This window comes from Bufo bufo, chromosome 3 (assembly GCF_905171765.1).
Source record: "Bufo bufo chromosome 3, aBufBuf1.1, whole genome shotgun sequence".
NCBI classification, from domain to species: Eukaryota; Metazoa; Chordata; class Amphibia; order Anura; family Bufonidae; genus Bufo; species Bufo bufo.
Genome location: NC_053391.1, coordinates 382,519,244 through 382,543,166, shown reverse-complemented (window position 1 = coordinate 382,543,166; position 23,923 = coordinate 382,519,244). Strand labels below are relative to the sequence as shown.

Genomic DNA, 23,923 nt, shown 5'->3' with positions numbered 1-23,923 from the left:
GTATTTGATCACTGGGGTCAGAAACTGTTCAGGGTTTTAAGTCTTAATCAAGTTTACAATACTTTAGGCTGTGTTCATGTCACGTTTTGTGTCCCACATTTAACACATACACATGGTTTATTCATTAAACGGATGCCACCAACAGATGCCAGACAGTGGCATCTGTCACCATTGGTTTCTACAGTAAAAAAGGATTAGTTCCACTTACACTTTTATCGCTGATCTCTGCAAGATTGAAAAGAATAATATACCATGCTTTTGCATCCTTTTTTCCCAACATGTATGTTAAATGTTGAAAAAAAAACATCATGTGAACACAACCTAACATCAACAGTATTTTGTCTGTCCTGCCAGCAATTCTATTCTGTTAAATATATTTTATACATATGTTGTCACTATATCATATTTGTTTTTCTTTCAGAGATTTTGCCCACACCTAGTAATAAGGGTCAGCTCACAAAACCTTCACAGAATGTTCTACGTAAGTAACCATCCATTATTATGTGCCCTTGTGCCTCTATTGGTGCCCCCAGTAGCTAACATTATACAATGTTATACACTGCATAGTGACCTTTTACAGTGTCTGACTGGGGTGCCTAGGGCCCACTAGTGGAATTAATTTTGGGGGCACACCCTAGAGCTGGAGATATTACTTGTTCATTTTTCAATCTCACACACATGAATGTATGCATTTTAGCACACAATACAGTGTGCTAAACATAACAGTATTGTGCACTGCACTATATCAAATTGTTTCCCATTAAGCAACTTATTTAGTTCATAACTGTGTCTGTTATTTACAATCAGTAGTTTGGACAGCACTCACACATGGATATTCCATGTCCTAGATGAACCACCCAGTCGCCCAATATCCAAAGTGAAGGAAATGTTTGCTGGCATATTCAAAAGGATAAGTTTATTGAAGTGAATATGCTATACACTACCAGGTATCTACACCTATAGGGTCTTTATCACTCCAATAAAGTTAAAAGGTTTTTCAAACATTTTACTACTGATGACCTATCCTGTGGATAGGTCATCAGTATCTGATCGGTGGGGATATGACACCGGGGACCCCCTCTGATCAGCAGTAGCGGTGATCGCAGTAGCGCCACAGCCTCCTCACAGCTCACCAAGCACAGTGCTGTACATTGTATAGCGGCTGTGCTCGATATCGGAGCTCAGCCCATTGTCTTCTATGGCGCTGAGCTGCTCCTAGGCCACTTGATCAATGAACGTGTTGTCACTGGCTAAGAAAAAGCACAGAGAACGTCACAGGGAAGGGTTCACAGGAGTGCCACAGGGTAGGTCATCAGTTATAATGTCTCAGAAAACCCCTTTAAATATACGTTGTGAGTCGGATATTTAAAGATGGTGCCAGCTCGCAAGAGCAGCAGGCGCTATAGCCACTAAGTGCTTGCTTTTTTAAACAGCAGACACCAAGGGCTAATGTATGTAATTGACAATAATGTCAGTCACACAAATTTAACTCCTCAGATGCCATGGTCAAATGTGACTACAACATCTGGGAGCTCAAAAACCTAGTGGGGATCAGGGTACCCAGATGGCGCTTGGTCTTTCTGAATGATCCGAGGATGCAGTAGCCATGCTCCTATGAAGACCCTGCCTGAAACTCTGATAGACTCCAATGCTAATGAACTGGAGTCTATGTCAGAAGCAATCTAATAATTTCTTGTTCAAGTTCCCTAGGGGAATTATTAAAAAGTGTAACAAAAAAATAAAAGTAAAAAAAAAAATTTGAATAAAAAGTGAGCAGTCGTACACACTCCAACATGGTATCAATAAAAACTAGATTGTCCAGGAAAAAATGAGCCCTAACAAAGCTCCATAGACATAAAAACAAAAAGGTTATTGGTGCCAACATGACTATGCAAAGAAAGAAATATATTTTCCAAAGTTTTTTTTTCAATATTAAATCTAAACATATGTGGTATAGATGTAATCATCCTGACCCAGAGAATGAAAGTAGCAAGGCAGTTTTACCGCATTGAAAATTATGTAAAAACAAAACTCATAAAACTGTAGTGGAACAGTGTTTTTCTTTTTTATAATTCTACGCCATTTAAAAAATGTTTGCAACTATAAAGTACAACTTGTCCCACAAAAAACAAGCCTTCATACAGCTATGTGAATGGAAAATAAAAAAGTTATGGCTCTGGGAGGGCTGGGAGTAAAAAAACAAATGAGAAAACGGAAAATGGCCCTGTCCTGAAAGGGGTTAAACCCGCAACTGTCCCAAGAAGAGATATGTCCACTTTTCACGCAGTGTCCTTTCATGGCTTAGCTCCATTCAATGCAGCGCAGCTTCTATCATTGTATGCATGGTGTGAATAGGCCTAGGAGTATGCAGGGCCGGACTGGCCTACCGGGATACCGGGAAATTTCCCGGTGGGCCGCCGGCCCTGGGGCCGCTTTAAGATGTGCCTGCACTTTTTCTGCGGCCGGCGGGCCGAATCCGAAAGCTAGCCTCAGTCTGATGCATTGTAGTGGTGGCGCACTGGCAGGTGGGTGGAGCTGAGCCGGCCAGCAGGCCGGCCTCCGTGGGAGCGGCACTGCTCCCTCCGACCACCTGGTGTCGCTGTGAGCGGCAGCCCGTGATCCTCCTGGCCCGGCCTGGCTGGCTGTCCTGACTGTGTGTGGCCGCCCCTCTCTTCCTAAGTGGCCTCAGGCTCCCGCCGCCTTACCAGATTCAAATATGCCGGGCCCAGGCCGCAGACCGGAAGCAGAGCCCGACCCCTGTGTATGCCGTCGCCGCCGATGTAAACAGCCCTGGGGGTAAGAAGGGGCCAGGCTGTGCCCACATGTGACTGTGCAGTCTGTCAGGGTTATGTAGTGTATATTATTTACATACAGTCTTATAAATTATAAGACTGTATGCACACTAATATACACTACATAACCCTGACAGCCTGCACAGTCACATGTGGGCACAGCCCTGGCATCCAATACATGTCACAGAGAGCTATACTGTGCAGTATAGCTTATAATGCACAGTATAGCTCTCTGTGATATGTATTGGATGCCAGGGCTGTGCCCACATGTGACTGTGCAGGCTGTCAGGGTTATGTAGTGTATATTAGTGTACATACAGTCTCCAGTTTGCAGGAGACTGTATCAGCTGGGCAGATCCGCTTCTAAGATCTGGGCTCCATGGGCCCTCTGTGGCCCTCACATGCTTCTTTATGCATCACAGCAAGGAGATTGGGGCAGTTGACAGCAGGGCTCTGGCTGGAGGTAGCACTTTGTGAAAGGTTGTCACACAGGTTGTCAGGGGCTGGGAGTGGAGAACATCTTGGTGTGTAACCTGGTGTCACTGTGCTGTACAAAGGATCTGCTGGGCATGGTGCCTCCACAGAGGGCAGGGAATCAGATTGACTGAGGAGGGCTTGTACTTTGGAGAAGAATATGTGGCTTCATGTGACAGAGCAGATGAATCGCACAGAAGAGTGTGTGGATGAGGATACGTCGTGTCTCCAGGAGCTCTGCCCCTGACATCTCCAAGTGACAGACACTGCTGGACCCCCCTGGCACCCTGCACACAATATAAATGCACAGTATAGCTTTCCCTGATATGTATTGGATGCCAGGGCCATGCCCACATGTGGCGAGTGGCGGTGCATTATACACAGCAGCACGGTGTCCGGTACTCACACAAAGACGTGGTAGACAAATGCCCAGCCCCGGGGTCTCTCCAGCACGTTGCACAGGTAGTTATGCAGCCTCCGGTACTTCACGTTCCTCCGGCAGCTCTGGCTGCTGTTGTACGACAGCGGCTTCCCCAATAAGCTCATGCAAGCTCCCTGCTTCCCCCGGCGGCTCTCCTGCAAGCCCCCTCCGGTCCCACACCGCTGCCCCTGCCAGTGTCACTGGTGCCCAGGAAAAGCAGCCCGTCCCCTCTACTGGAGTTTAACAGCACCCTGTTGCCCCGACCCGTAGTAACGGTCCCTGCCCCTACCTTTACCTCCAGAGCTGCTTTTTATCCAGAGCCTCCCACATCACCTCCACTATAGTTGCGGGACATGGCATCACCGGCGTGGGCACAGAGGGCTCCGGGTGCATGCACAGAGCAGACCTGGGGACAGGGTGGCAGCGCTTCCTGGCTTCAGACTGTCAGATCTGATCACAAGTTGGCACCAGCCATACATACAGGAAGGCTCTGTGTGCAGGGTGCCAGGGGGGTCCAGCAGTGTCTGTCACTTGGAGATGTCAGGGGCAGAGCTCCTGGAGACACGACGTATCCTCATCCACACACTCTTCTGTGCGATTCCTCTGCTCTGTCACATGAAGCCACATATTCTTCTCCAAAGTACAAGCCCTCCTCAGTCTATCTGATTCCCTGCCCTCTGTGGAGACACCATGCCCAGCAGATCCTTGGTACAGCACAGTGACACCAGGTTACACACCAAGATGTTCTCCCCTCCCAGCCCCTGACAACCTGTGTGACAACCTTTCACAAAGTGCTACCTCCAGCCAGAGCCCTGCTGTCAACTGCCCCAATCATCTCCTTGCTGTGATGCATAAAGAAGCATGTGAGGGCTACAGAGGGCCCATGGAGCCCATATCCTAGAAGCTGATCTGCCCAGCTGATGCCACTCCTGGAGAGTCCCTTGCTGCTCTCTGTACAGGAGGGGACAGTGATCACACAGCTCTCTGCATCCAGCAGGCTGCTCAGCCTCCACACAGGCAGCTCCCAGCAGTCTACTGTGCCTTCATACATAGAAGCCTGGAGGTCACTTCCAGGCAGCTGAAACTCCATGCATGATGGTCAGAGTGGCTGTGAGAAGCTTGGAGCCCACCACCTCCAGGCAGCTGCACTTCAACAACTTTTCCAGGAGAATCCAGCAACTCTGTGACAGCAGGAAGGGGTTGCCAGTCACTCATTTGTCCCTGTGCAGCCTGCAGCTCCAGTCCTTCTCCTGGTGCTGCTGCTGACATACATTCAAGGGGGACAGAAGGGGAAGGGGGGGTAAGGAAGAGGGGGAAGGCCAGGTACTTACAGGAGGACTATATCTGAGTATAAATTAAAGGGGTTGTCCGGGTTCAGAGCTGAACCCGGACGTCCCTCCATTTTCCCCCCGGCAGCCCCCCTGCAGTTCATGCTCCGATGCTCTCCTTTGCCCTGCGCTAAATCGCGCAGGGCAAAGGCATTTTTTGAAGATCTGGTGACGTACCGGGGCTCTCCATGGGGCTGCCAGGAAGCCCAGTGACGTCACCGTCACTGATGGCCGGGATTTAGCGCTGCCCTAGCCAGTAAAACGGTAATATGAACAATGGGGTTCTACAAAAGAGCTATCGTGGGGCAAAGTTCATATTCGTGTTTACACACGTGTTTACAATGAATGCTTTCCCCTTTTATAAACAAGTAAATAATGACGCAACGCTTTGGGGCTGGTATGCAACTTTTTCCAGGGCTGGTTTTTATCCCCAGTCCGGCCCTGGGAGTATGGCATTTTGCAGTGAGGAAAACTACAACTCTAAACAGGTCCTGAAGGTCTGCATCTGACAGGGCATGCTGGGAGTTGTAATTTTCAGAGAGGGGAACAGTAAAAATATGAGCAATTTTTTTTTTTTTTTAGTAAATACCTTTTCTTCCATAATTTTAGGGACTTGGGGACTGGCCTGGCTGAACACACTTTTATAGCTTTATTTTAAAAAGAGCCTCCTGCTGCTCTTCTCCTGCCCTGTCATCACATTCTCCCACACTGAACTTCTGCGCTCTGCTCAGCTCTGTAACAGGTGCGGCAGGAGAGCTCTATGTCTCTACCTGCAGTGTCTGGATGACGGATGCACGTAGTGAGAGCAGAGGTCAGGAGGCAGGGCCCATAGTTGAGTAAGATTGCTCCGCAGCACTGTGCAAGCTATACAAGACAAGCAGCTGGATGACAGGCATGATCATCTGGCTGCTTGCTACATACACGCTGTGCCTATGGTAAATGCTGCGCTGTTTATTACAACAGCTCTTGTCAGCAGGCTGCTGGAGTTGCCGCTGACTAGTATAGGCAGACAGGCAAGGGGTCCACCGAGGATTTCACCGACTCTCCGGTGGGCAAGTCCGAGCCTGACATTTTAACTGGAAAAAAAATCCTCTGTGGATTTTGCTGTGAATCTGCAGAGGAAATTCCGCCGCTGATTTATTGTAGCTTTCATCTTCTGCATTGTGAAGAGTGAAATCCATGATGAATATCCACAACATAAATTGACATGCTGGGGATTTATAATCTACACCGCCTGTCAACTTAGCTTGTAGAGTTTATATTGCATTATTATTATAATATTTTTTTAAATTTCATCCACTTTGATGGCACTGTTAAACTCTGCAGATATGCTGCTGTGGATCTGGATCTCTTCTGTCCGTGTGGACATACCTTTAAATTGGAAAAAGAGAGAGGAATTTTGGTCAAAATCATGGGTTTTCTCTGCAAAAATGCGACACGAGAAGTATAGATTTATTTGGACTATGCAACTGAATAACAAGTTTTACAAGTGTTTCAGAAAGTGGAGCTTAAAGGGGTATTCCCATCTAAGACATTGATGACTCCAGCACGGCCACCCTCCATTCACCTCTTGAGAATTCAAATAGCCAAGCGCAGGCCTTTGTTTCTACAAGCGCTGGCTCAGCTATTTCCTGCAGACCTTCCGAAAATACCTGGGCACGCTCCTTCAATTCAGGAGGCCTGTTCTGGAGATAGGAAAGGTCCCAGAGTTGGGATCCACACCTATCTGACATTGATGGCATATCCTAGCGATATGCCATCAATGTCTTAGATGGACCAACCCCTTTAATCAAGAGAATGAACCAGGAAGTTTTGCTTTTTTTTGTGCTGATTTTTAGTATGGGTTTTGTTTTGCCACAGATTTTTTGGCCTCAGGTTTTCAGCTCTAATTCACTTAACAATACATAAATCAATATTTTATGGTATTCTGCCACCACATTATTGTTCTACCATTCTTGATGTAAAAGTTGTGTGTCGCTACTGATGCCTGAGATTGTCCTCACAGTCATATGTCACTTGAAAGTGTTATCCGATGAATCATTTTCAAATGCAGGCCGGACCTGGGGCTGAAAGCCTGGGGAAAGGCTGGGCATGACTAGGTTTGAAGGGAGTGAAATGGGAAGGAAGGCTAGTAAAGGGTTAACATGTGGGCAGGAGGGGGCGACGATGTCCGATGTGGAAGCGCTGTTGGTGCAGCTCAGGGCTGCAGTGGTGAGCAGAGGGATGGAGTGGTTGCAGGAGTCCATCCAAGGATTGCTGCCGTGGTCGGGGGATGCAGGTGCCACAGCTTCCCCCCATTGCCGGCAGCAAAGGACTAGGCACCCGGCGCGCCTTAGTCTCGACTAGGCCTCCGGCGCCAGATCAGGAGCCCCTCCAGGGACCCTCTGGCATGCGCCGTGGGTAGGAGCGCAGTGGCCCGGCGGTCGCGTGCCGGGAGGAATCCTACCATTAGGCGGGACCCGGGGAGGGGGACGTCTCCTCCTCAGCAGCAGACGGCAGGGACGCAGGACCGGGATCGGCAGCTGCCCCAGGCGGGGGTGAGCGTGTCCGGCGTGGGAGGGCGATTCAGTCGAGTCTGGGTGAACAGCGGGGTCAAGAAGGCAGCCCTGTGCTGGAGGATAGAGGCGGGCAGCACGTGGCTGGCTTGGAGGAGTCATCATCCCCTGCGGTGGCGGCCCCTAGTGGCAAAGCAGGCTTGGAGGACTGCAATGGCAGTGGAGGGCACAGGGGGTGCTGAAGAACTGAGGACATCCAGAGGAGAGGTCTGCGCCGGTCAAGCTCCACTGCATCACGTTGCGGCTGGTGGAATCACAGCGTCCACACAGCTAGGTGAGACACATGGGGATTTCCCTTTAACAGTTTCTTGTCTTGGGGGGATGCCCCGGTAGTTGGGGGGCCCTGGGGCGGCTGTCGCAGGTGGTCTGGGGGAGTTGTTATTGGGTTTGCAGGATTTGGTTAAGGGGCCTGTAGGGACTGGGCCGGTGTGCTGTTGCCTGCCTGGGGTTTACCGGGGCTTGGACCAGCGGGTAATAGTGGGACAGGGGTGACGGGGGAGGAGGCGGCTGGAAGCGCGGCTAGTGAATCGTCGGGGGCGGTGTTGATAAGGAAGGAGAGAAGGAGGGGGCTAAGGATAAAGGGGAGCCTCGTCTGGACGACGCAGCAAAGGGCGAGGTTTATGTTGTTAGGGCAGCTCAATTTCGCGTGCCGTATCATGCCTATGGAGTGGATTGTTTTGTAGAAGGTTGGCTAGGGCAACAGCGGGAGTCCAGGCCCCTCATCATTTTGTGCGGCTCCAACGGGAGCTGCGGGATGATTTGGGGGTGTAGGCGTCCTTTTTGGAGACGTATAATGGGCGTTCATTTTGGATGGCAGACGTGATGGTGGCAGCGGGTCTCAACTTGTTTACGGACGCGGCGGGGGGGGTTTGGTTTCGGGGCTTATTTGCAAGATTGGTGGTGCGTGGGGAAGTGGCCATCGCAATGGAGAGATGAGGGTTAGGTGAAGAATCTGGTGTTAGAGCTCTTCCCCATTGCCTGTGGCGGTGGCTATTTGGGGGGATTTTTTCCAGAATAAAAAAGTGTGCTTCCATTGCGACAATTTGGGGGAGGTAGAGTCCAATAATCACCTTTCGGCCTCGTCACCGCCGGTTGTGCGCTTGCTGAAGCACCTGGCTTTGGTTTGTCTGTCTTTAAATGCTTAGGTAGTCGCGGCCTATGTTCCTGGGGTGGATAACTCAATTGCGGATGCTTTGTCTCGTTTCCAGTGGGACTGGTTTCAGGTGCTGGCACCAGAGGAGGACGTGGAAGGAACAGGCTTCCCTCAGGAATTGTGAAATCTGGCATTTGGTCGGTAGATGAGTTGGTGAGGGGGTCATTGGCGTCAGGTACCTGGGCGGCGTACGAGAAGGCATGGGACCTGTGGGTTACAAGGAAGCAAAGTTTTCAGGGGTGTGGGCTGGAGGACGTGGTTTTGTTGCTGATGTTTGTGGGGCATTGCAGAGAGGAGGGATGGTCAGTATCCAGGATGAACAAGTTTATGGCAGGGGTGGCGTTTGGTTGCAGGAGCCGGGATGTGCAAGATGTTCCAAAAAATTTTTTTGTTGGGCGCTAAAGGGTTGTAGGAGGTCGTCGTCCGGGGGGGATCAGCACCGGCCGGTCTCCTTTGAGTTGTTAGGGGATCTGATTGTACAGTTGGGGCAAGTTTGTGGGTCAGTAGTGGAAGAGAGGTTGTTTAGTTGGCTTTTTCTCTAGCATTTTTTGGGGCATTGCGTATTGGGGAATTGGTTAGCCCAAGCAGGTGCCGTGCTGGGGGTTTGCGAAGAAAAGATGTGGTCTTGTTTCACGATAGGATTGAGTTTTGTATCAGGAGGTTGAAAACTGACCAGTTGGCATGGGTATGTAGAGTGGTTTTGTTTCCAGTGGAGAGATTGGCTGCGTGCCCTGTACGGTGTCTTAGGGAGTTTGGGGTACGGGGAGTTGGGGTAGAGGGGCCGTTGTTGGTTCATGAGGACGGATCATTCTTGTCTCGTTTTCAGTTCATAGCTGTTTTAAGAGAATGTTTAAAACAGTTGAGTAGGGACCCCTCGCTATTTGGGAGTCATTCATTCCGTATTGGGGCGGCTACTGAGGCGGCTCGTAGGGGTCTGGGGGACGATGTTACTCGTCGGATTGGGTGATGGTCGTACGTCAGACCGGCGTTGTTATGAGAGTAGTTGGCTTGGGGGGATGAGTCAGGTTGGAGGGGGGGTGGGGGCCTTCTATTGTTGACTTTATGTTTTGTATTTGGCAGGTGGTGCAGCTTGTCTGGTTTGGATTATGGGCCACTCCTATGTATTTTGGGGGCGTTGCAGGCAGATGTCAGGCCGGATAGAAGGCAACTGAGTTTTTCAAGAGACGTAGCGGTGATTACGTGGTTGGGATTGAGGGGCATGCTGTGGAGTCGAGTGCTACCAGAGTTCCACAGGTTTGCAAGATTGGATGATTCACCAGGGGTCTTAGTGTTGCATGTGGGGGGCAACGATTTGGGTGTGCGCCCCTGCCGGGAGCTCACAAAAGATATAAAGTTCGATCTGCTTCGGCTGTGTGCGCAGTTTCCAGACGTAGTGAAGGTTTGGTCTGACATTGTGCCGAGAAAGCATTGGAGGGAGGCCAGGTCGGTGGAAAGACTGAACAAGGCAAGGAAAAAAGGTCAATAGGGCGGTGGGACGTTTTGTGGCGAGGAATGGCGGTGTTGTCGTGAGGCACAGGGAGCTTGAGGCAGGGGAAGGGGCGTTTTGGAGAAGTGATGGGGTGCACCTCAATGCAGTGGGCATTGATTTGTGGTGCGCAGGGTTACAGAACGGGATTGAGGTGGCTTTGCGGGTGTTGCGGGATGCAAGGGGGTGCGGTGGTACCCCCCTTGGGTCGTGGGCGGTGGGGGGTCCTTGGAGTTTGTGGTTATGGTGGCTCTGGCGTGGTGGGGAGGGAGCCAAAGGAGGCTCTGGACTCCCCAGGGATTGATTTATGAAGTGGCGTATGGCGGGTATCTGCCCTCGTTGTTGCCCATGGTTACCGGTTCGGCCTCTGAGCTGGCGTTTAACAGCTAAAAGTAATTTGAAGTAGGGGCAGGGTAGTTACCCTTCAGGTATGCGGGGCTTCAAGGACCCCCCCCCCCGACTGTGATTTCAAGTCAGGTTTTAGGTTGGTAAGGTTCTGGTGTCAGGCCTTCAGGTGGGAAGGCCTTGAGTACGATATTATTTAATATTTATGTTATTTATGTTTAATAATAAAATGGCTGCTGTGGCCAATAAAATCCACCTATGTTGTTGTGTCTTATTGGGGAAATGAGGTATGGGCAGGGAGAACGAATTGACAATATACTAGTCATGCCAAAAGTCCTGAGAGAAGGTTGAAATCTGGGTGACAGTAATTTACCGGGTTTCTAGCATTTAAATAAAATACCATTTTAATATTTTTGCTTCTATTTTTCCCTCTTGGTGCTGCTAATCTGTGCAACTGTGGGTAAGCTCTGGACAGAATCAGTCTCCTTCCCCTTCTGCCTTCTGACAGTATAGTCACTTCTCACCTCCTCTTGTAGATGGGAGTCTCCTCAGCTATACTGCTGTTATACTAGAGAGACTCTGATTCTTCCCTGACAAGCAGGGCAGAAAATTATTTCTCTTGGTTGGTTTGTAGTGAACGGAGGTTCACCATTGCAGAGAACTGGCTATGGGGAAGTGAATGGTTTACAAAGGTGTACAAGTTAAAAAGAGGATATCTCATCAACCCCTTGCTGCTCCCGTTCCAATGCTGTGGGGGCCCACACTTTCTGTTTTCTGCTAACTCTTGACACACAGAAAATGTCTGCTAAGCCAAACAACACTACAACAGCTCTTCATACATGTCGAAAGGAGGAGAGATATCCACAAACTTTTGCCCATATGATGTATATATGTACCTTTCAATTCATTATTAACTCTGAAAAAAACAGGGTTTAAGTAAAATTCTACTGTTAATTTTTGGTTTGCATTATTTATATTCTTTTTCCTAACAATGATTTTTGCTTGCATGTCATTTTAGGAGATGGCAGTATAAGGTTGATCAATGGAGCTGACTCCTGTCAAGGGAGAGTAGAAATCTTCTACAAGGGTAACTGGGGTACAATATGCGATGATGATTGGGGAATGAAGGATGCAATTGTTGTATGCAGACAAATTAACTGTGGTGAAGCCCTGGACTACAAAAGCAATGCTTACTTTGGGTATGGAACTGGTCTAATACTACTGGACAATGTGAATTGTGATGGGTCAGAGGCATACATAACAGCTTGCTACAGTCTTGGCTGGGGAATTCACAACTGTGGCCACCATGAAGATGCTGGAATCATCTGTGCTGGTAAATGACACATATAGAGCAAAGGTCTCAAATATTTAAACTTTTGATCAGCACCATTTTATTCAATCTTATATGGAAAGACAGTTCCCAAGTTGCAAAGCCTGCCTATCCAAAAGTAATCCAAAAGAAGAACTATGGTGGCAAACATTTGAAAATGTCTCTTATTTAGGCACCATGGAAGATAAGTTCATTAATATCCTTTTTTTAATCTATTTTCTGCTCTACTTCTTCTTTAAGAACCTTCATAGGGGTTAAACCACAATCCTTATAACAAGTAAGCCATGTTGTCAACTGTATCTGGTGGTAAAAGAATGTTTATAGTACTATTCTTGCTTATCTAAGTCTCTACCGGTACAGTAGACCAGTCATTACCACCCACCCTCTAAAGATAATGAGATGACATTGCTCATTCTGTCCCCATCTGTACAGAAAAGCTAACAAGTAGGGTATAGAAAACAGAAAGCGTCAGCCTATTGTGACTGCTCTAATACCTAGTGTCAAAATTGAATATTACCAGATGTTTTTATTTGAATTATCATGTAAAACACAGTTTTGAAAAAAAAAAATACTTGTATAAACAAATTGTGAAACCAGAGAGGTGGAACATCACAGTATTTAGGGTTTCTTCAGAAAGTGGGTGTCATGCTTCCAGAACTTGTAGACTTCAGACTCTACCTTTTAGAAACTGGATCACAAAGAAGAAACAGCACTTTAAACATAAAATAAAGTTATGAAGGGATTCAACCAGTGTTACAAAGCAATGTTTTAGCTCTTCAATAGTGGATGAAAATTGCTCTGTAGATGAGCTGAAACATAACACTGTATATTTGAAGTGCTGCTTCTTTGTGATCTGGTCACTTTCTTATTATACACTCCCTTAAGTAAGCATTTGCATAGACCCTGCTTGAGTATAGCATCAGCAGTGCTAAATAGGAACATCTTTCAGAAATTACTTACTGTCTATGCATTATCTCTATAATGCCCGCATCCAGCCTGCAGCATTTCATTTTCTAAGCCACATTGATGGCTATAGTTTGGGTACCATGGATCTAGAAAATGACTATTACAGGCAAAATGTGTAGATAGGAAAGGTGATAGCATTGATCAAACGCTAAATTGCATATAGCCTCAAATATGTACATTTCCACTAAGCTCTCTTCTGTTATTGAATATTAATGTTACTGTTGTCCAGGTCTGGGAATCTCAACTACAGCCTTAAGCACCAGTCCTGTAGCTCATGACACTGCAGGGTCATTTACAGACACAGCCACAGGTAAATGAGATATTCTTTCTTATACTTATTACAATGGAATATTGTATAAGATACAACTTACTGTGCATTTTCTCCTTTCATAGTTACATGGGGAGGAAGTCCACCTTCTCCTGAGACAGATTTGCTCACAACCAGATTTTTTCAGCCTGGGAGGAAAAGTAAGCCGTATTTTTCTCTTACCTTTTTTTCCTAATATCTTGCACATTTGCTGCTAAATACAGAAATTGATAAAATGTAACTTTACAATATTAGAAGAACATGAGACCTCCCATGTTCACATGGCAAACTATGCAGTGTATTTCTGTGCGTAAAACAGACGAATACGATATAAAAACACTTGGTTACTACTTTTGTTCAGAGCTGATCTCCATTAAAGAATTTTATAAGCTGATTTTTCCAAAATACACTCCAGAAATAGGCTTGTTCTCATATACTGAAGTGGAAAAAGCCATCTCACCCAATAAAAGCTTCACACCTTATGTATTTTTCTGCTCAACAATCAGAATAAAGTACTTTTCAAAACAAAAATAAATAAATAAATGGTTGCGTTGGAAAGTACAACTTGTCCCGCAAAAAACAAGCCCTCAAATGGCTATGTGAACAGAGAAATAAAAAAGTTATGGCTGTGGGAAGGCAGGGAGCGCAAAACGAAAACGCAAAAAAAAACTCTGGGCGTGAAGGAGTTAAGCTACCAAGTGCACATGTAACAGGTCATCTAGTTTCATAGGTACAAATCTGCTGACATATGCCCTTTAAATCTAATCATGGTTTGTCAAAACCAAAAAACCCTTTTAAGATGCTAAGGCCTCTTTCACACAGGCGAGATATCCGCACGGGTGCAATGCGTGAGGTGAACGCATTGCACCCGCACTGAATCCGGACCCATTCACCATCACTTGTGCGTTGCGTGAAAATCCCAGCATGCTCTATTTTGTGCATTTTTCACGCAATGCAGGCCCCGTAGAAGTGAATGGGGCTGCGTGAAAATCGCAAGCATCTGCAAGCAAGTGCGGATGCGGTGCGATTTTCACGCATTGTTGTTAGGAGATGATCTGGATGGGGACCCGATCATTAATATTTTCCCTTATAACATGGTTATAAGGGAAAATATTAGCATTCTTAATACAGAATGCTTAGTAAAATATGGCTGGAGGGGTTAAAAAAATTTTAAAAAATATTTAACTCACCTTAATCCACTTGTTCGCGCAGCCTGGCTTCTCTTCTTTCTTCTTCTTTGCTTTGCAGGAGGAAAAGGACCTTTGGTGACGTCACTGATCTCATCACATGGTCCGTCACATGATCCATCACCACCTGAGTGCACTGGAAACAAAAAAAAAATCGCTTTCGTTTATGCTCCGGCTCCCCCATGTGGCGATCGGAGGAGCCGGAGCTTGTGTGCAGCGGCCCCTGTCTTTGCAAATGACAGGAGGCTGCTGCATAGTATGATTTTATTACTTTCCTAATGAGCCGTATTACAGGCAAGGGCTCCATAGGAAAGTAGTAAAACCATCATAGATTTCAATGAGTTAAATTTTTTTTATTTTTTTTAACCCCTCCAGCCCTATTTTACTAAGCATTCTGTATTAGGAATGCTATTATTTTCCCTTATAACCATGTTATAAGGGAAAATAATACAATCTACACAACACCTAACCCAAACCCGAACTTCTGTGAAGAAGTTCGGGTTTGGGTACCAAACATGCCGATTTTTCTCACGCGCGTGCAAAACGCATTAAAATGTTTTGCACTCGCGCGGAAAAATCACGCATTTTCCTGCGACGCACCCGCATCTTATCCGGCCCAAATCCATGACGCCCGTGTGAAAGAGGCCTAAGTGTAGTGGTCTTCAAATGTGTCTATGCTATAATTAACTACAATTAACTACTATAATTAACTACATTCAATAGGTTATGTTAACTAATGTCTTTTCTAAAACATTTTTTTTAAAGAAATGTAACTGAAATGTCAATGTCTAAATATGAAGAGTTACTGTTCTTTTTAAGTCGCATGAGAAATATCCAGACAATGGCTTATGCACATTAGGGCTTGTAGTAGACTTATAAATATCAACCATTGCTGTAATGGTCACCAGATCAATTATCATGTCACCAAGGATATCTAATGGACTCTTTTTTAGCCTGACTAAGCTTTTTAATTTTTATTTTTGCAATCACTATAAATCAATTTAAACATACCTCAATTTCCCAAGACACAGTTGCCAATTACCTACATAGGATAATGGTAAAATAAAGTAGGCAATGTACAGCGTTATCATAATAGTCAGATCCTGTCTTGCATTTTGTACACCCATCCAGGCTTCAGTACATTATGTAAAATGAAAAACAAAAATAAAGACATGGGTTTTCTTTCCAAAAAACAGTAAAATATTCCATGAGGTTAGAAAGTAAGGTACTGTAGGGTTGCATTTTAATAGTTATACAGTTACATAAACGTGATATAATTTAAATAATAAAATACTGATTTACAATAATTTAAGGCTACTTTCACACTAGCGTTTTGGCTTTCTGTTTGTGAGATCCGTTCAGGGCTCTCACAAGCGGTCCAAAACAGATCAGTTTTGCCCTAATGCATTCGGAATGGAAAAGGATTCGCTCAGAATGCATCAGTTTGCCTCCGATCAGTCACCATTCCGCTCTGGAGGCGGACACCAAAACGCTGCCTGCACCATTTTGCTGTCCGCCTGACGAAGCGGAGCCAAACGGATCCGTCCTGGCACACAATGTAAGTCAATGAGGACGATTTTCTCTGACACAATCTGGCACAATAGAAAACGGATCCGTCCCCCTTTGACTTTCAATGGCTGCAGAAGACATAATACAACCGGATCCATTCATGACGGTTGTATTATTGTAACGGAAGCGTTTTTGCATATCCATGACGGATCTGAAAAAAACGCTAGTGTGAAAGTAGCCTAACACTAATTATGCTAAAACTGGAAATATGAACAATGCTGATATTTTGTTGAATTCATTGCTTTTACTTTTTCTCCACCAGGTGGCAGCATTAGACTAGTAAATGGAAACAGCAGCTGCCAAGGAAGAGTGGAAGTCCTCTATCAGAATACCTGGGGAACTGTATGTGATGATGACTGGGATTACAATAATGCGCAGGTGGTTTGCAAGCAGATGGGTTGTGGTCCTGCCATTGTGGCTACAACTCTTAGCTATTTTGGCTATGGCAGTGGTCCCATCCTCCTTGATAATGTAGATTGTGTTGGTACAGAGAAAGACCTAATCGAATGCTTCAACCTAGGTTGGGGGCAACATAATTGTGGACATCATGAAGATGCAGGTGTAATATGTCAAGGTGAATATGTTATTTTTCTTTTATATGTCAGATGCATACCTGAAACATAATGTGGCCGCAGCCTACTACAGTCTGTAGTGTCTCTGTGGTGTTAGGGGCAAGTTCAGGTTAATATGGGCTGCCATAAAGTGATTAAAGGGGGTCCGTCCCTAGGGACCTCCATAACAAACCATATATATATCACCTAAAGTTTTTTCCCCTTCCCAATCCAAGGCTCTGGTGATGAGATAAGAGCATTTTTTATAATATGCAAATAAGCAGTTTGGTGCAACAAGGGCATCATCATTGCTCTCATCGCATCAAAGCTCCGCTTCTTCAAGCATCCCTGCCTGGCCCTGTGTTCTCAAACAGTGATGAGCGGCAAGGGCAATATTCAAATTCGTGATATTTCACAAATATTTGGGCGAACATTCGTCACATATTCGAGAATTCGTGATCTCTAGTCATTATTTTCTTAATTGCGAAAATTCGCGATCAACACTACTCTTAAAGTCAAAGATATTGCAGCCTTCACTTGGCCCACAAGCAAGAAGCAGTGAGGGATCATGGGTTCAGATGAAAAAAAAAATAGAATATTTGAGCATACGAATATATAGCACTATATTCTAGATATTCGCAAATTCTCGAAGTGCCAATATTCGCAATAAAAATTTGCGATTAGAATATTCGAGATCAACTCTATTCTAGCTCAAACATATGCTGCTGCTTTGGGTATGGGTGCATGCACAGTACAGCTCTGATTCTTGCCAGGGCATAAATTGGCTGTACTGTACATGCACCGATACCTAAAACAACAGTGTATGAGCAAGAATACAGGGCCGAATGAGATTACATAGCCACCTTCTGGTCCCTGTCAATCAAAGCGGGAGGAAGGAACTGGGTGATGGAAGGATCAGAACTTTGAGAGCATCGGTGACATCCTTGTTGCACCTAACAGCTCATTTGCATATTATAAAAAAAAGGTTTAAAGCTCAGCAACAGAGTCTCCATTCAGGAAGGGAAAAAATGTTCTATTAGGGTGACCTACAGCTATCTAACTATGCTTGTGGTTTAATAGGGGAATATCAGGTAACGCTTTCCCTTTAAATGAACCCACTACAATAGAAATCAGACTTGTAATCTATCTTGCTACTGACGCAAATTATGCCGATCAGGATTCGAGGATAAGAAGAGTCCCACAGTTACGGTCATGTGCCGCTTTTTAATCACGTTACAAGCAACCGTTCTTTCAAGCATACTTGTGCAAACATAGGCCCTGATTTATCAAACAGGTTTTGCCTTTTGGAGTAAAATGTGACAATTCTGTCAATTTAGGCTACTTTCACATTAGCATTTCTATTTTCCGGTATTGAGTTCCGTCACAAGGTCTCGATACCGGAAAAAAACGCTTCCGTTTTGTCAGTGGGGACAAAACGTAACTGAACAGAACGGAATGCTCCAAAATGCATTCCGTTTTCATACCGGAGAGCAAACCGCAGCATGCTGCGGTTTGCTTTCTCCCATGGGATGCGGAGCAAAACGGATCATGACCCACAATGCAAGTCAATGGGGACGGATCCGTTTTCTCTGACACAATCTCACACAATAGAAAATGGATCCGTCCCCCATTGACTTTCAATGGAGTTCATGACGGATCTGTCTTGGCTATGTTAAAGATAATACAACCGGATCCGTTATAACGGATACTGATGGTTGTATTATCATTCACAGAAGCGTTTTTGCTGAACCCTGCCGGATCCAGCAATAACGCTAGTGTGAAACTAGCCTTACCTGTATAACCCATTAATAAATAGTCTACAACAGGCCAAAGTTATTTTTTGCCCCTGTTAAGGCTAGCTTCACACTAGTGCTAGAGATCCGGCAGGCTATGCCGACAGGGAACAGCCTGCCAGATCTCTAACGCTAGTGTGAAGCTGGCCTAAGTCAGTTTCAGAAATACAGCCGTTTTGTGGGCATTATTATCAAGCATGTTGGTTTTTGGCGTTTTTTTATCATAGGGAAAGTCGTAAAAAAATTGCCTCCACTGCTCTCCACTCCTGTCCTGCTGTAACTGTGGCAGGTGAAAATGAGTCAGAATATGATAGTTGGTTGTGTTAAATTCAACAAGTGCTGTGCGTCACTTTCATAAATTTGGCGCACAGGACGATACCTTTACAACAATACACAAATCTAATGACAACCTTTAAATTGTCCCCCGTTATTAAGTCAGGGCCATCAATTTGCAGGCAGGGCTCTGATTCCCTTGATACAAAACAATTCATCAAATGAAAAGAGCATTGTTTGGTTGACCAATTGTCTGCTCCTATACTCCCATGTGTCTACTTCACCTTTTCCTTTCTCTTTCCTCAGTCTTAAGAATAACCATATGTTACATTCATTAGGTCTGAGAGACTCAGAATTGCTTCCCAAAGGAAGCAGCTTTGATGTGACAACTAAATCAGCAACACCTCCAAAAGATGGTATGTATGCAATATAAACTATTAAGCATATAAGTCTCCATTTCAGCATCAAATACCTTCCCTTGGACTGTTTGTGTACAGTAGGTTAAGTCGGCCCCCTGGGTTACCCCCTTACTAAGGCTCAATCCCCTCCATATATGTATGGCAGGTACCTGATTATCTATTTCTTACTGGAGTTTTAATTCATTATATTTACTTTAATACCATTCTGCCTTTGCTATAATGGAATTCTACTCCAAATGCACCGACGGGTGAGCCTGTGAGACTTGTGTTATACACAGCATCCAATCTCAGGAGGTAGAGCTTCAGGGGGAGGGAGAAAGCAGCCGTATCAGGGGCGTAACTAGAAGTGACTGGGCCCCACAGCAAATATTTGTAAGGGCCCCCCCAGCGTGCTTTGCACTTCCTTCCTCCTGTGTAAACCCCACTCCTTTGGCACAGTGTAGCGGTATACTGTATATTGTGGGGCACAGTGTAGCGGTATACTGTATATTGTGTGGCACAGTGTAGGCTATATGTGTATAACATAAACATATTTCATATGAAAACTTACAGTTACTTGACCCTTGGGGATCTCGGACACCACTTCCACACTTTGGTCGGGGGCTCGGTGGAGCTGATGTTGTGCTTTATCCTAATGAGAAAGATTTCATAATAAGGATTTGGAGAAGGGGCAGAGGGATAGCAGAGCAGGGAGAGGATGGTGCTGCTACTAGGGGGTCATACCATCGGGGAGTAATAAAGCCCACCATAATGCCCCCCCAGTAGAAATAATTTTCCTTATAATGTGACAGTGCAAAAATACCCCCTTGTAATGCCCCCAGTTGAGCTAATGTCCCCATAGTGCCCCCATAATGTCCCAGTATAAAATACCCCTATATAGTGCCTCCAGTAAATTCCCCCATAGTGCTCCTCTCCCCCCTTCCTGCTAGTGCCCCCCATAATGTACCAGTATAAAATGCCCCATATATAGTGCCCCAGTAGATGCCCCTCAGTGTCCGGCCTCTGATAGGCTGCCGGCCTAGTGTCCCCCATAATGCCCCCCAATAATGTGCCAGTAAGTGTCCCCATAGATGCCCCCCCATCATGTGCCAGTGTCAAGTGCCTCTCTCCTCCCCCCCCACATGTCCCAGTATCATAGTGCCATCTCCCATCCCCCCAATGTGCCAGTATCAAGTGCTTCTCTCCTACCCACCCCCCATGTGCCAGTATCATAGTGCCAAACCCCCCCATGTGCCAGTATCAAGTGCCTCTCTCTTCCCCCCCCATGTCCCAGTATCATAGTGCCATCTCCCCCCAAAAAAAGTGGCAGTATCAAGTGCCTCTCCCCCCCATGTGCCAATATCATAGTGCCAAACCCACCCATGTGCAAGTATCAAGTGCCAAACCCCCCCATGTCCCAGTATCATAGTGCCATCTCCCCCCAAAAAAGTGCCAGTATCAAGTGCCTCTCCCCCCATGTGCCAGTATCATAGTGCCAAACCCACCCATGTGCCAGTATCATAGTGCCATCTCCCCCCCCCCCCCAAAAAAAAGTGCCAGTATCAAGTGCCTCTCTCCCCCCCATGTGCCAATATCAGGTGCCAGCCAACCCCTCCCCCCCCCCATGTGCCAGTATCAGGTGCCTCTCCCCCCCCCCCCATCTGTGCTCTATATCCCCGGCATGCTCAGTAACTAACTATCCACCAGGGAGATACAGGAGAGCGGGCAGGCAGCATTCACCATTGACAGGCAGTATAGAAGGCAGGGAGACAAGGAGAAGCAGTTCCACAGTATATATAGGGAAAGTTATAGATATACAGTATATGATACAGTGGGTGTCCGACACCCCCGCCGATCAGCTGTTTTGAGGAGGCACCAGCGCTCCTGTGAGCACCGCAGCCTTCTCTTAGCTCACCAAGCACAGCGCTGTACATTGTATAGTGGTTGTGCTTGGTATTGCAGCCCAGGTCCATTCACTTGAATGGGACTGAGCTGCTCCTAGGCCACGTGATCGATGAATGTGACATCACTGGCCTAGGAAAAGCAGAGAGAAGACTGTGGAGCTCACAGCAGCGCTGCTGCCATCTCAAACAGCTGATTGGCAGGGAGGGGGTCCCGGTTGTCCTCTGGATAGGTCATCAGTAAGAAAGACTTGAAAAACCCCTTTAATATATTAATAATATTATTTATAATTAAAGCGCCATTCCTTCCATGGCACTTTCCATATAATAATGGGGTATCCATACATAGTACAATAAGCGTGAACAAGACGAGTTAGAAACTGGTACAGAAGGACAGAGGACCCTGCCCATGAGGGCTTACAATCTAAGGGAAGGGAGAAGGATACAGTAGGGGAGGATATGTATTTTTCCTTTTTATATGTCTTTATACAAGTCTCTCCTTACAAGCATTCTGAGACAATAGCACTTCTAAAATTATTCAAGGGCTTTCACCTGAAATGATCTACTGACATGTCTGTGAGCTGCAACTTCTATTAGTTCCAGTGCAGGAAGAAAATTTCTATAGATCCCAATATCCGACATGTCAGAAGATAACCAAAGGTGGAATTGCTCCCTAGTGGTAAAATGCATTTCATTTCAAGGTTCTGGTATTCTAGTTGACTAAAATGTGCAGCTTTTAGAATGAAGATAATTAGAAACTGACAGGTTTTCCACTGTTTCACCAGGGTCCATGCGCTTAGTGAATGGAAGCCATCGCTGTGAAGGTCGCCTGGAAATCTTTTTTTTACTGCAGTGGGGCACTGTGTGTGATGACGCATGGGACCTAAAGGCTGCAAAAGTGGTCTGTCGTTCTGTAGGCTGTGGAGCAGCAGTAAAAGCATGGGGAGAAGCATGGTATGGGCAGGGGACTGGCACTATTTTCCTTGACAATGTTAAGTGTCATGGCAATGAAAGTTCCCTATTACAGTGCTCCTACATTCACTGGAATGTACACAACTGTGACCACTCCGAAGATGCCGGGGTGAAGTGTGGGCTCTTGTGAACAATATCCAGCCAAACTGAACATATGTAAATGTATACATTATGTACATAATTCTGTGTCATCTCTGTCATTTTGCACTTTAATAACCCTTCCAAGCTAAGACTATGTACTCTTGAAGTCTATTGTCCTTTGATTTGCATTTATAATATACACAGACTGTAGTGTTAAGATGACCTTTAAAGCTATGGACACTTTCAGGGGCATGTTTTCTCCTGGATTCTATGTATTTTGGCTAAATGGCGTTTATTAAAAACCATTTATTGTTTGTCTTCTGTAGCGAAAATATAGTCTCATACATTGCAACAAAGAGAACTTACGCCAGCTCGCCAGAGATAGATCTCCGTTCCTGGAACCCGTTCCAACCTGTAGATAATTCAGTGTACAAACATGTCCAGTACAGGAGTAAAATCTTCGAGCTTTATCTCATGTTTAGTTAACATTAAAATATATCTCCAAATATACCATGTTCACGTCCAACATGTTTTATATCAGACAAAAGATATTAATCATTCTCATAAATTTCAGGCTGCTCAGTCCCTTTCAGTGTAAAATCTAAAGCACAAATCTAAACAAAAATCTAAGTTGACATATTTACAACCAAATACAATAAACTTAAAGGAGTATTCCAATACAAAAAAAGTCTGTCAGGTGGTCATATAACCCTTTTAGTGATTTTCTGTTTTTGCATTATTTTTTTTTGTTTTTACTCTATAACTTTTTTATTTTTCCAAACACATAGCCTTGTGAGGGATTGTTTTTTGGGGACAAGTTGTATTTTCTAATGACACTATTTTCTATTGCATAAAATGTAGTGGAAAGCTCGGAAAAATTCCAAAAAGGGGTGTAATTGAAAAAAAATGCAATTCCACCATAGTTTTATGGGTTTTGTTTTTACGGTATTCCCTATGTGGTGAAACTGACCTGTTACTTTCATTCTCCAGGTCATGATTGCCACAGTTATATAGTTCTTCTTGTGTTTTAATAGTTAAAATAGTAACAATATTGAAAAATGTGTTTTTTTATTTGCATAACCATATTCTGAACCCCTTAGCTCCATGGATGTAAATATAAAAAAAGTTGTGTGAGGGCTCATTTTTGCAGGGCAATCTGTAATTTTTATTGATTCCAGTTTGGAGTGTGTATAGCTTTTTAATCACTTTTTATTAAATTATTTAGGGGAGGTGAAGCGACAAAAATGAGTGTATAGGCACACGCAAGGAGGACCCATAGGAACTTCAGAAGGCCCAAAGCTGCCATAGAAAATGAACTGCTCCCTCGATCTTAGTGTGGAGGGGCATTCAGGCCCTGGTAGAGCAATGCTTCCAGGACACTGCTCAGATGCTGTGGTCACAATTGACCATGGCATGTGAGGGATTTAAAGTCTGTGATCAGTATTGATGTATCCGGGTGTCTGGTGTGTAAATTGGGGACTGCTGCCATACATGTACAGTGGCGGTCCTTAAGGGGTTATTGGTTAAAATAATCACTTCACGGATTCCTGCCACTGCCGTTTTGACCACGCTGCCCAGGTCCTCACTGTGCTCCACCTCCTGCTGAAGTCTTTACACTGTGAGAAATAGCTGGGGATCCAGGCAGCCAGTGATTCGCTGCACAGCATCCCAGCCAATTCCTGCTGTGTTGAGTCAGGAGCAGAAAGTGGAGAGCAGCAGGGACCTGGGCACAGTTGGAACAGCAACAGCAGGGGATAACAGCGGGTAATGTAATCTTGTGTATTTTTTTCCCCATTTGATGGCCACCCAACAGCTATTTTGTAGTAGAACACCCCTTTACCCCTTTAAATGAAACCTGTCAGCAGTATTGACCATGCTAAACTGTTGACAGCACCAGCTATGGACTGGGGAGAGCAAGTACAAACCTAGCTTTTGTGGAGCTATTATGAACTTTTATTTGTTCAGATTCTGATCCTACAAGTGCACTGGAGGCGTGATCTCTGCTCTCTGCACTCCGCTGCTTCACTACCCCTCCTCTCTG

The 23,923-nt window shown here is 45.5% G+C and overlaps 1 protein-coding gene across 1 annotated transcript in view; it reads left to right on the top strand.

Annotated features, from left to right (window-relative positions):
* SSC4D (scavenger receptor cysteine rich family member with 4 domains) overlaps nt 1-21,931 on the top strand; it is a 31,624-nt gene extending 9,693 nt beyond the window's left edge. Inside the window, exons 3-10 of the mRNA XM_040422278.1 lie at nt 422-481; nt 7,547-7,558; nt 11,573-11,887; nt 13,080-13,160; nt 13,244-13,318; nt 16,176-16,487; nt 18,869-18,946; nt 21,615-21,931. Coding sequence (XP_040278212.1) covers nt 422-481; nt 7,547-7,558; nt 11,573-11,887; nt 13,080-13,160; nt 13,244-13,318; nt 16,176-16,487; nt 18,869-18,946; nt 21,615-21,931 — 1,250 coding nt within the window. The remainder of the gene's footprint in view (nt 1-421; nt 482-7,546; nt 7,559-11,572; nt 11,888-13,079; nt 13,161-13,243; nt 13,319-16,175; nt 16,488-18,868; nt 18,947-21,614) is intronic.
* Nucleotides 21,932-23,923: the final 1,992 nt, after the last annotated feature.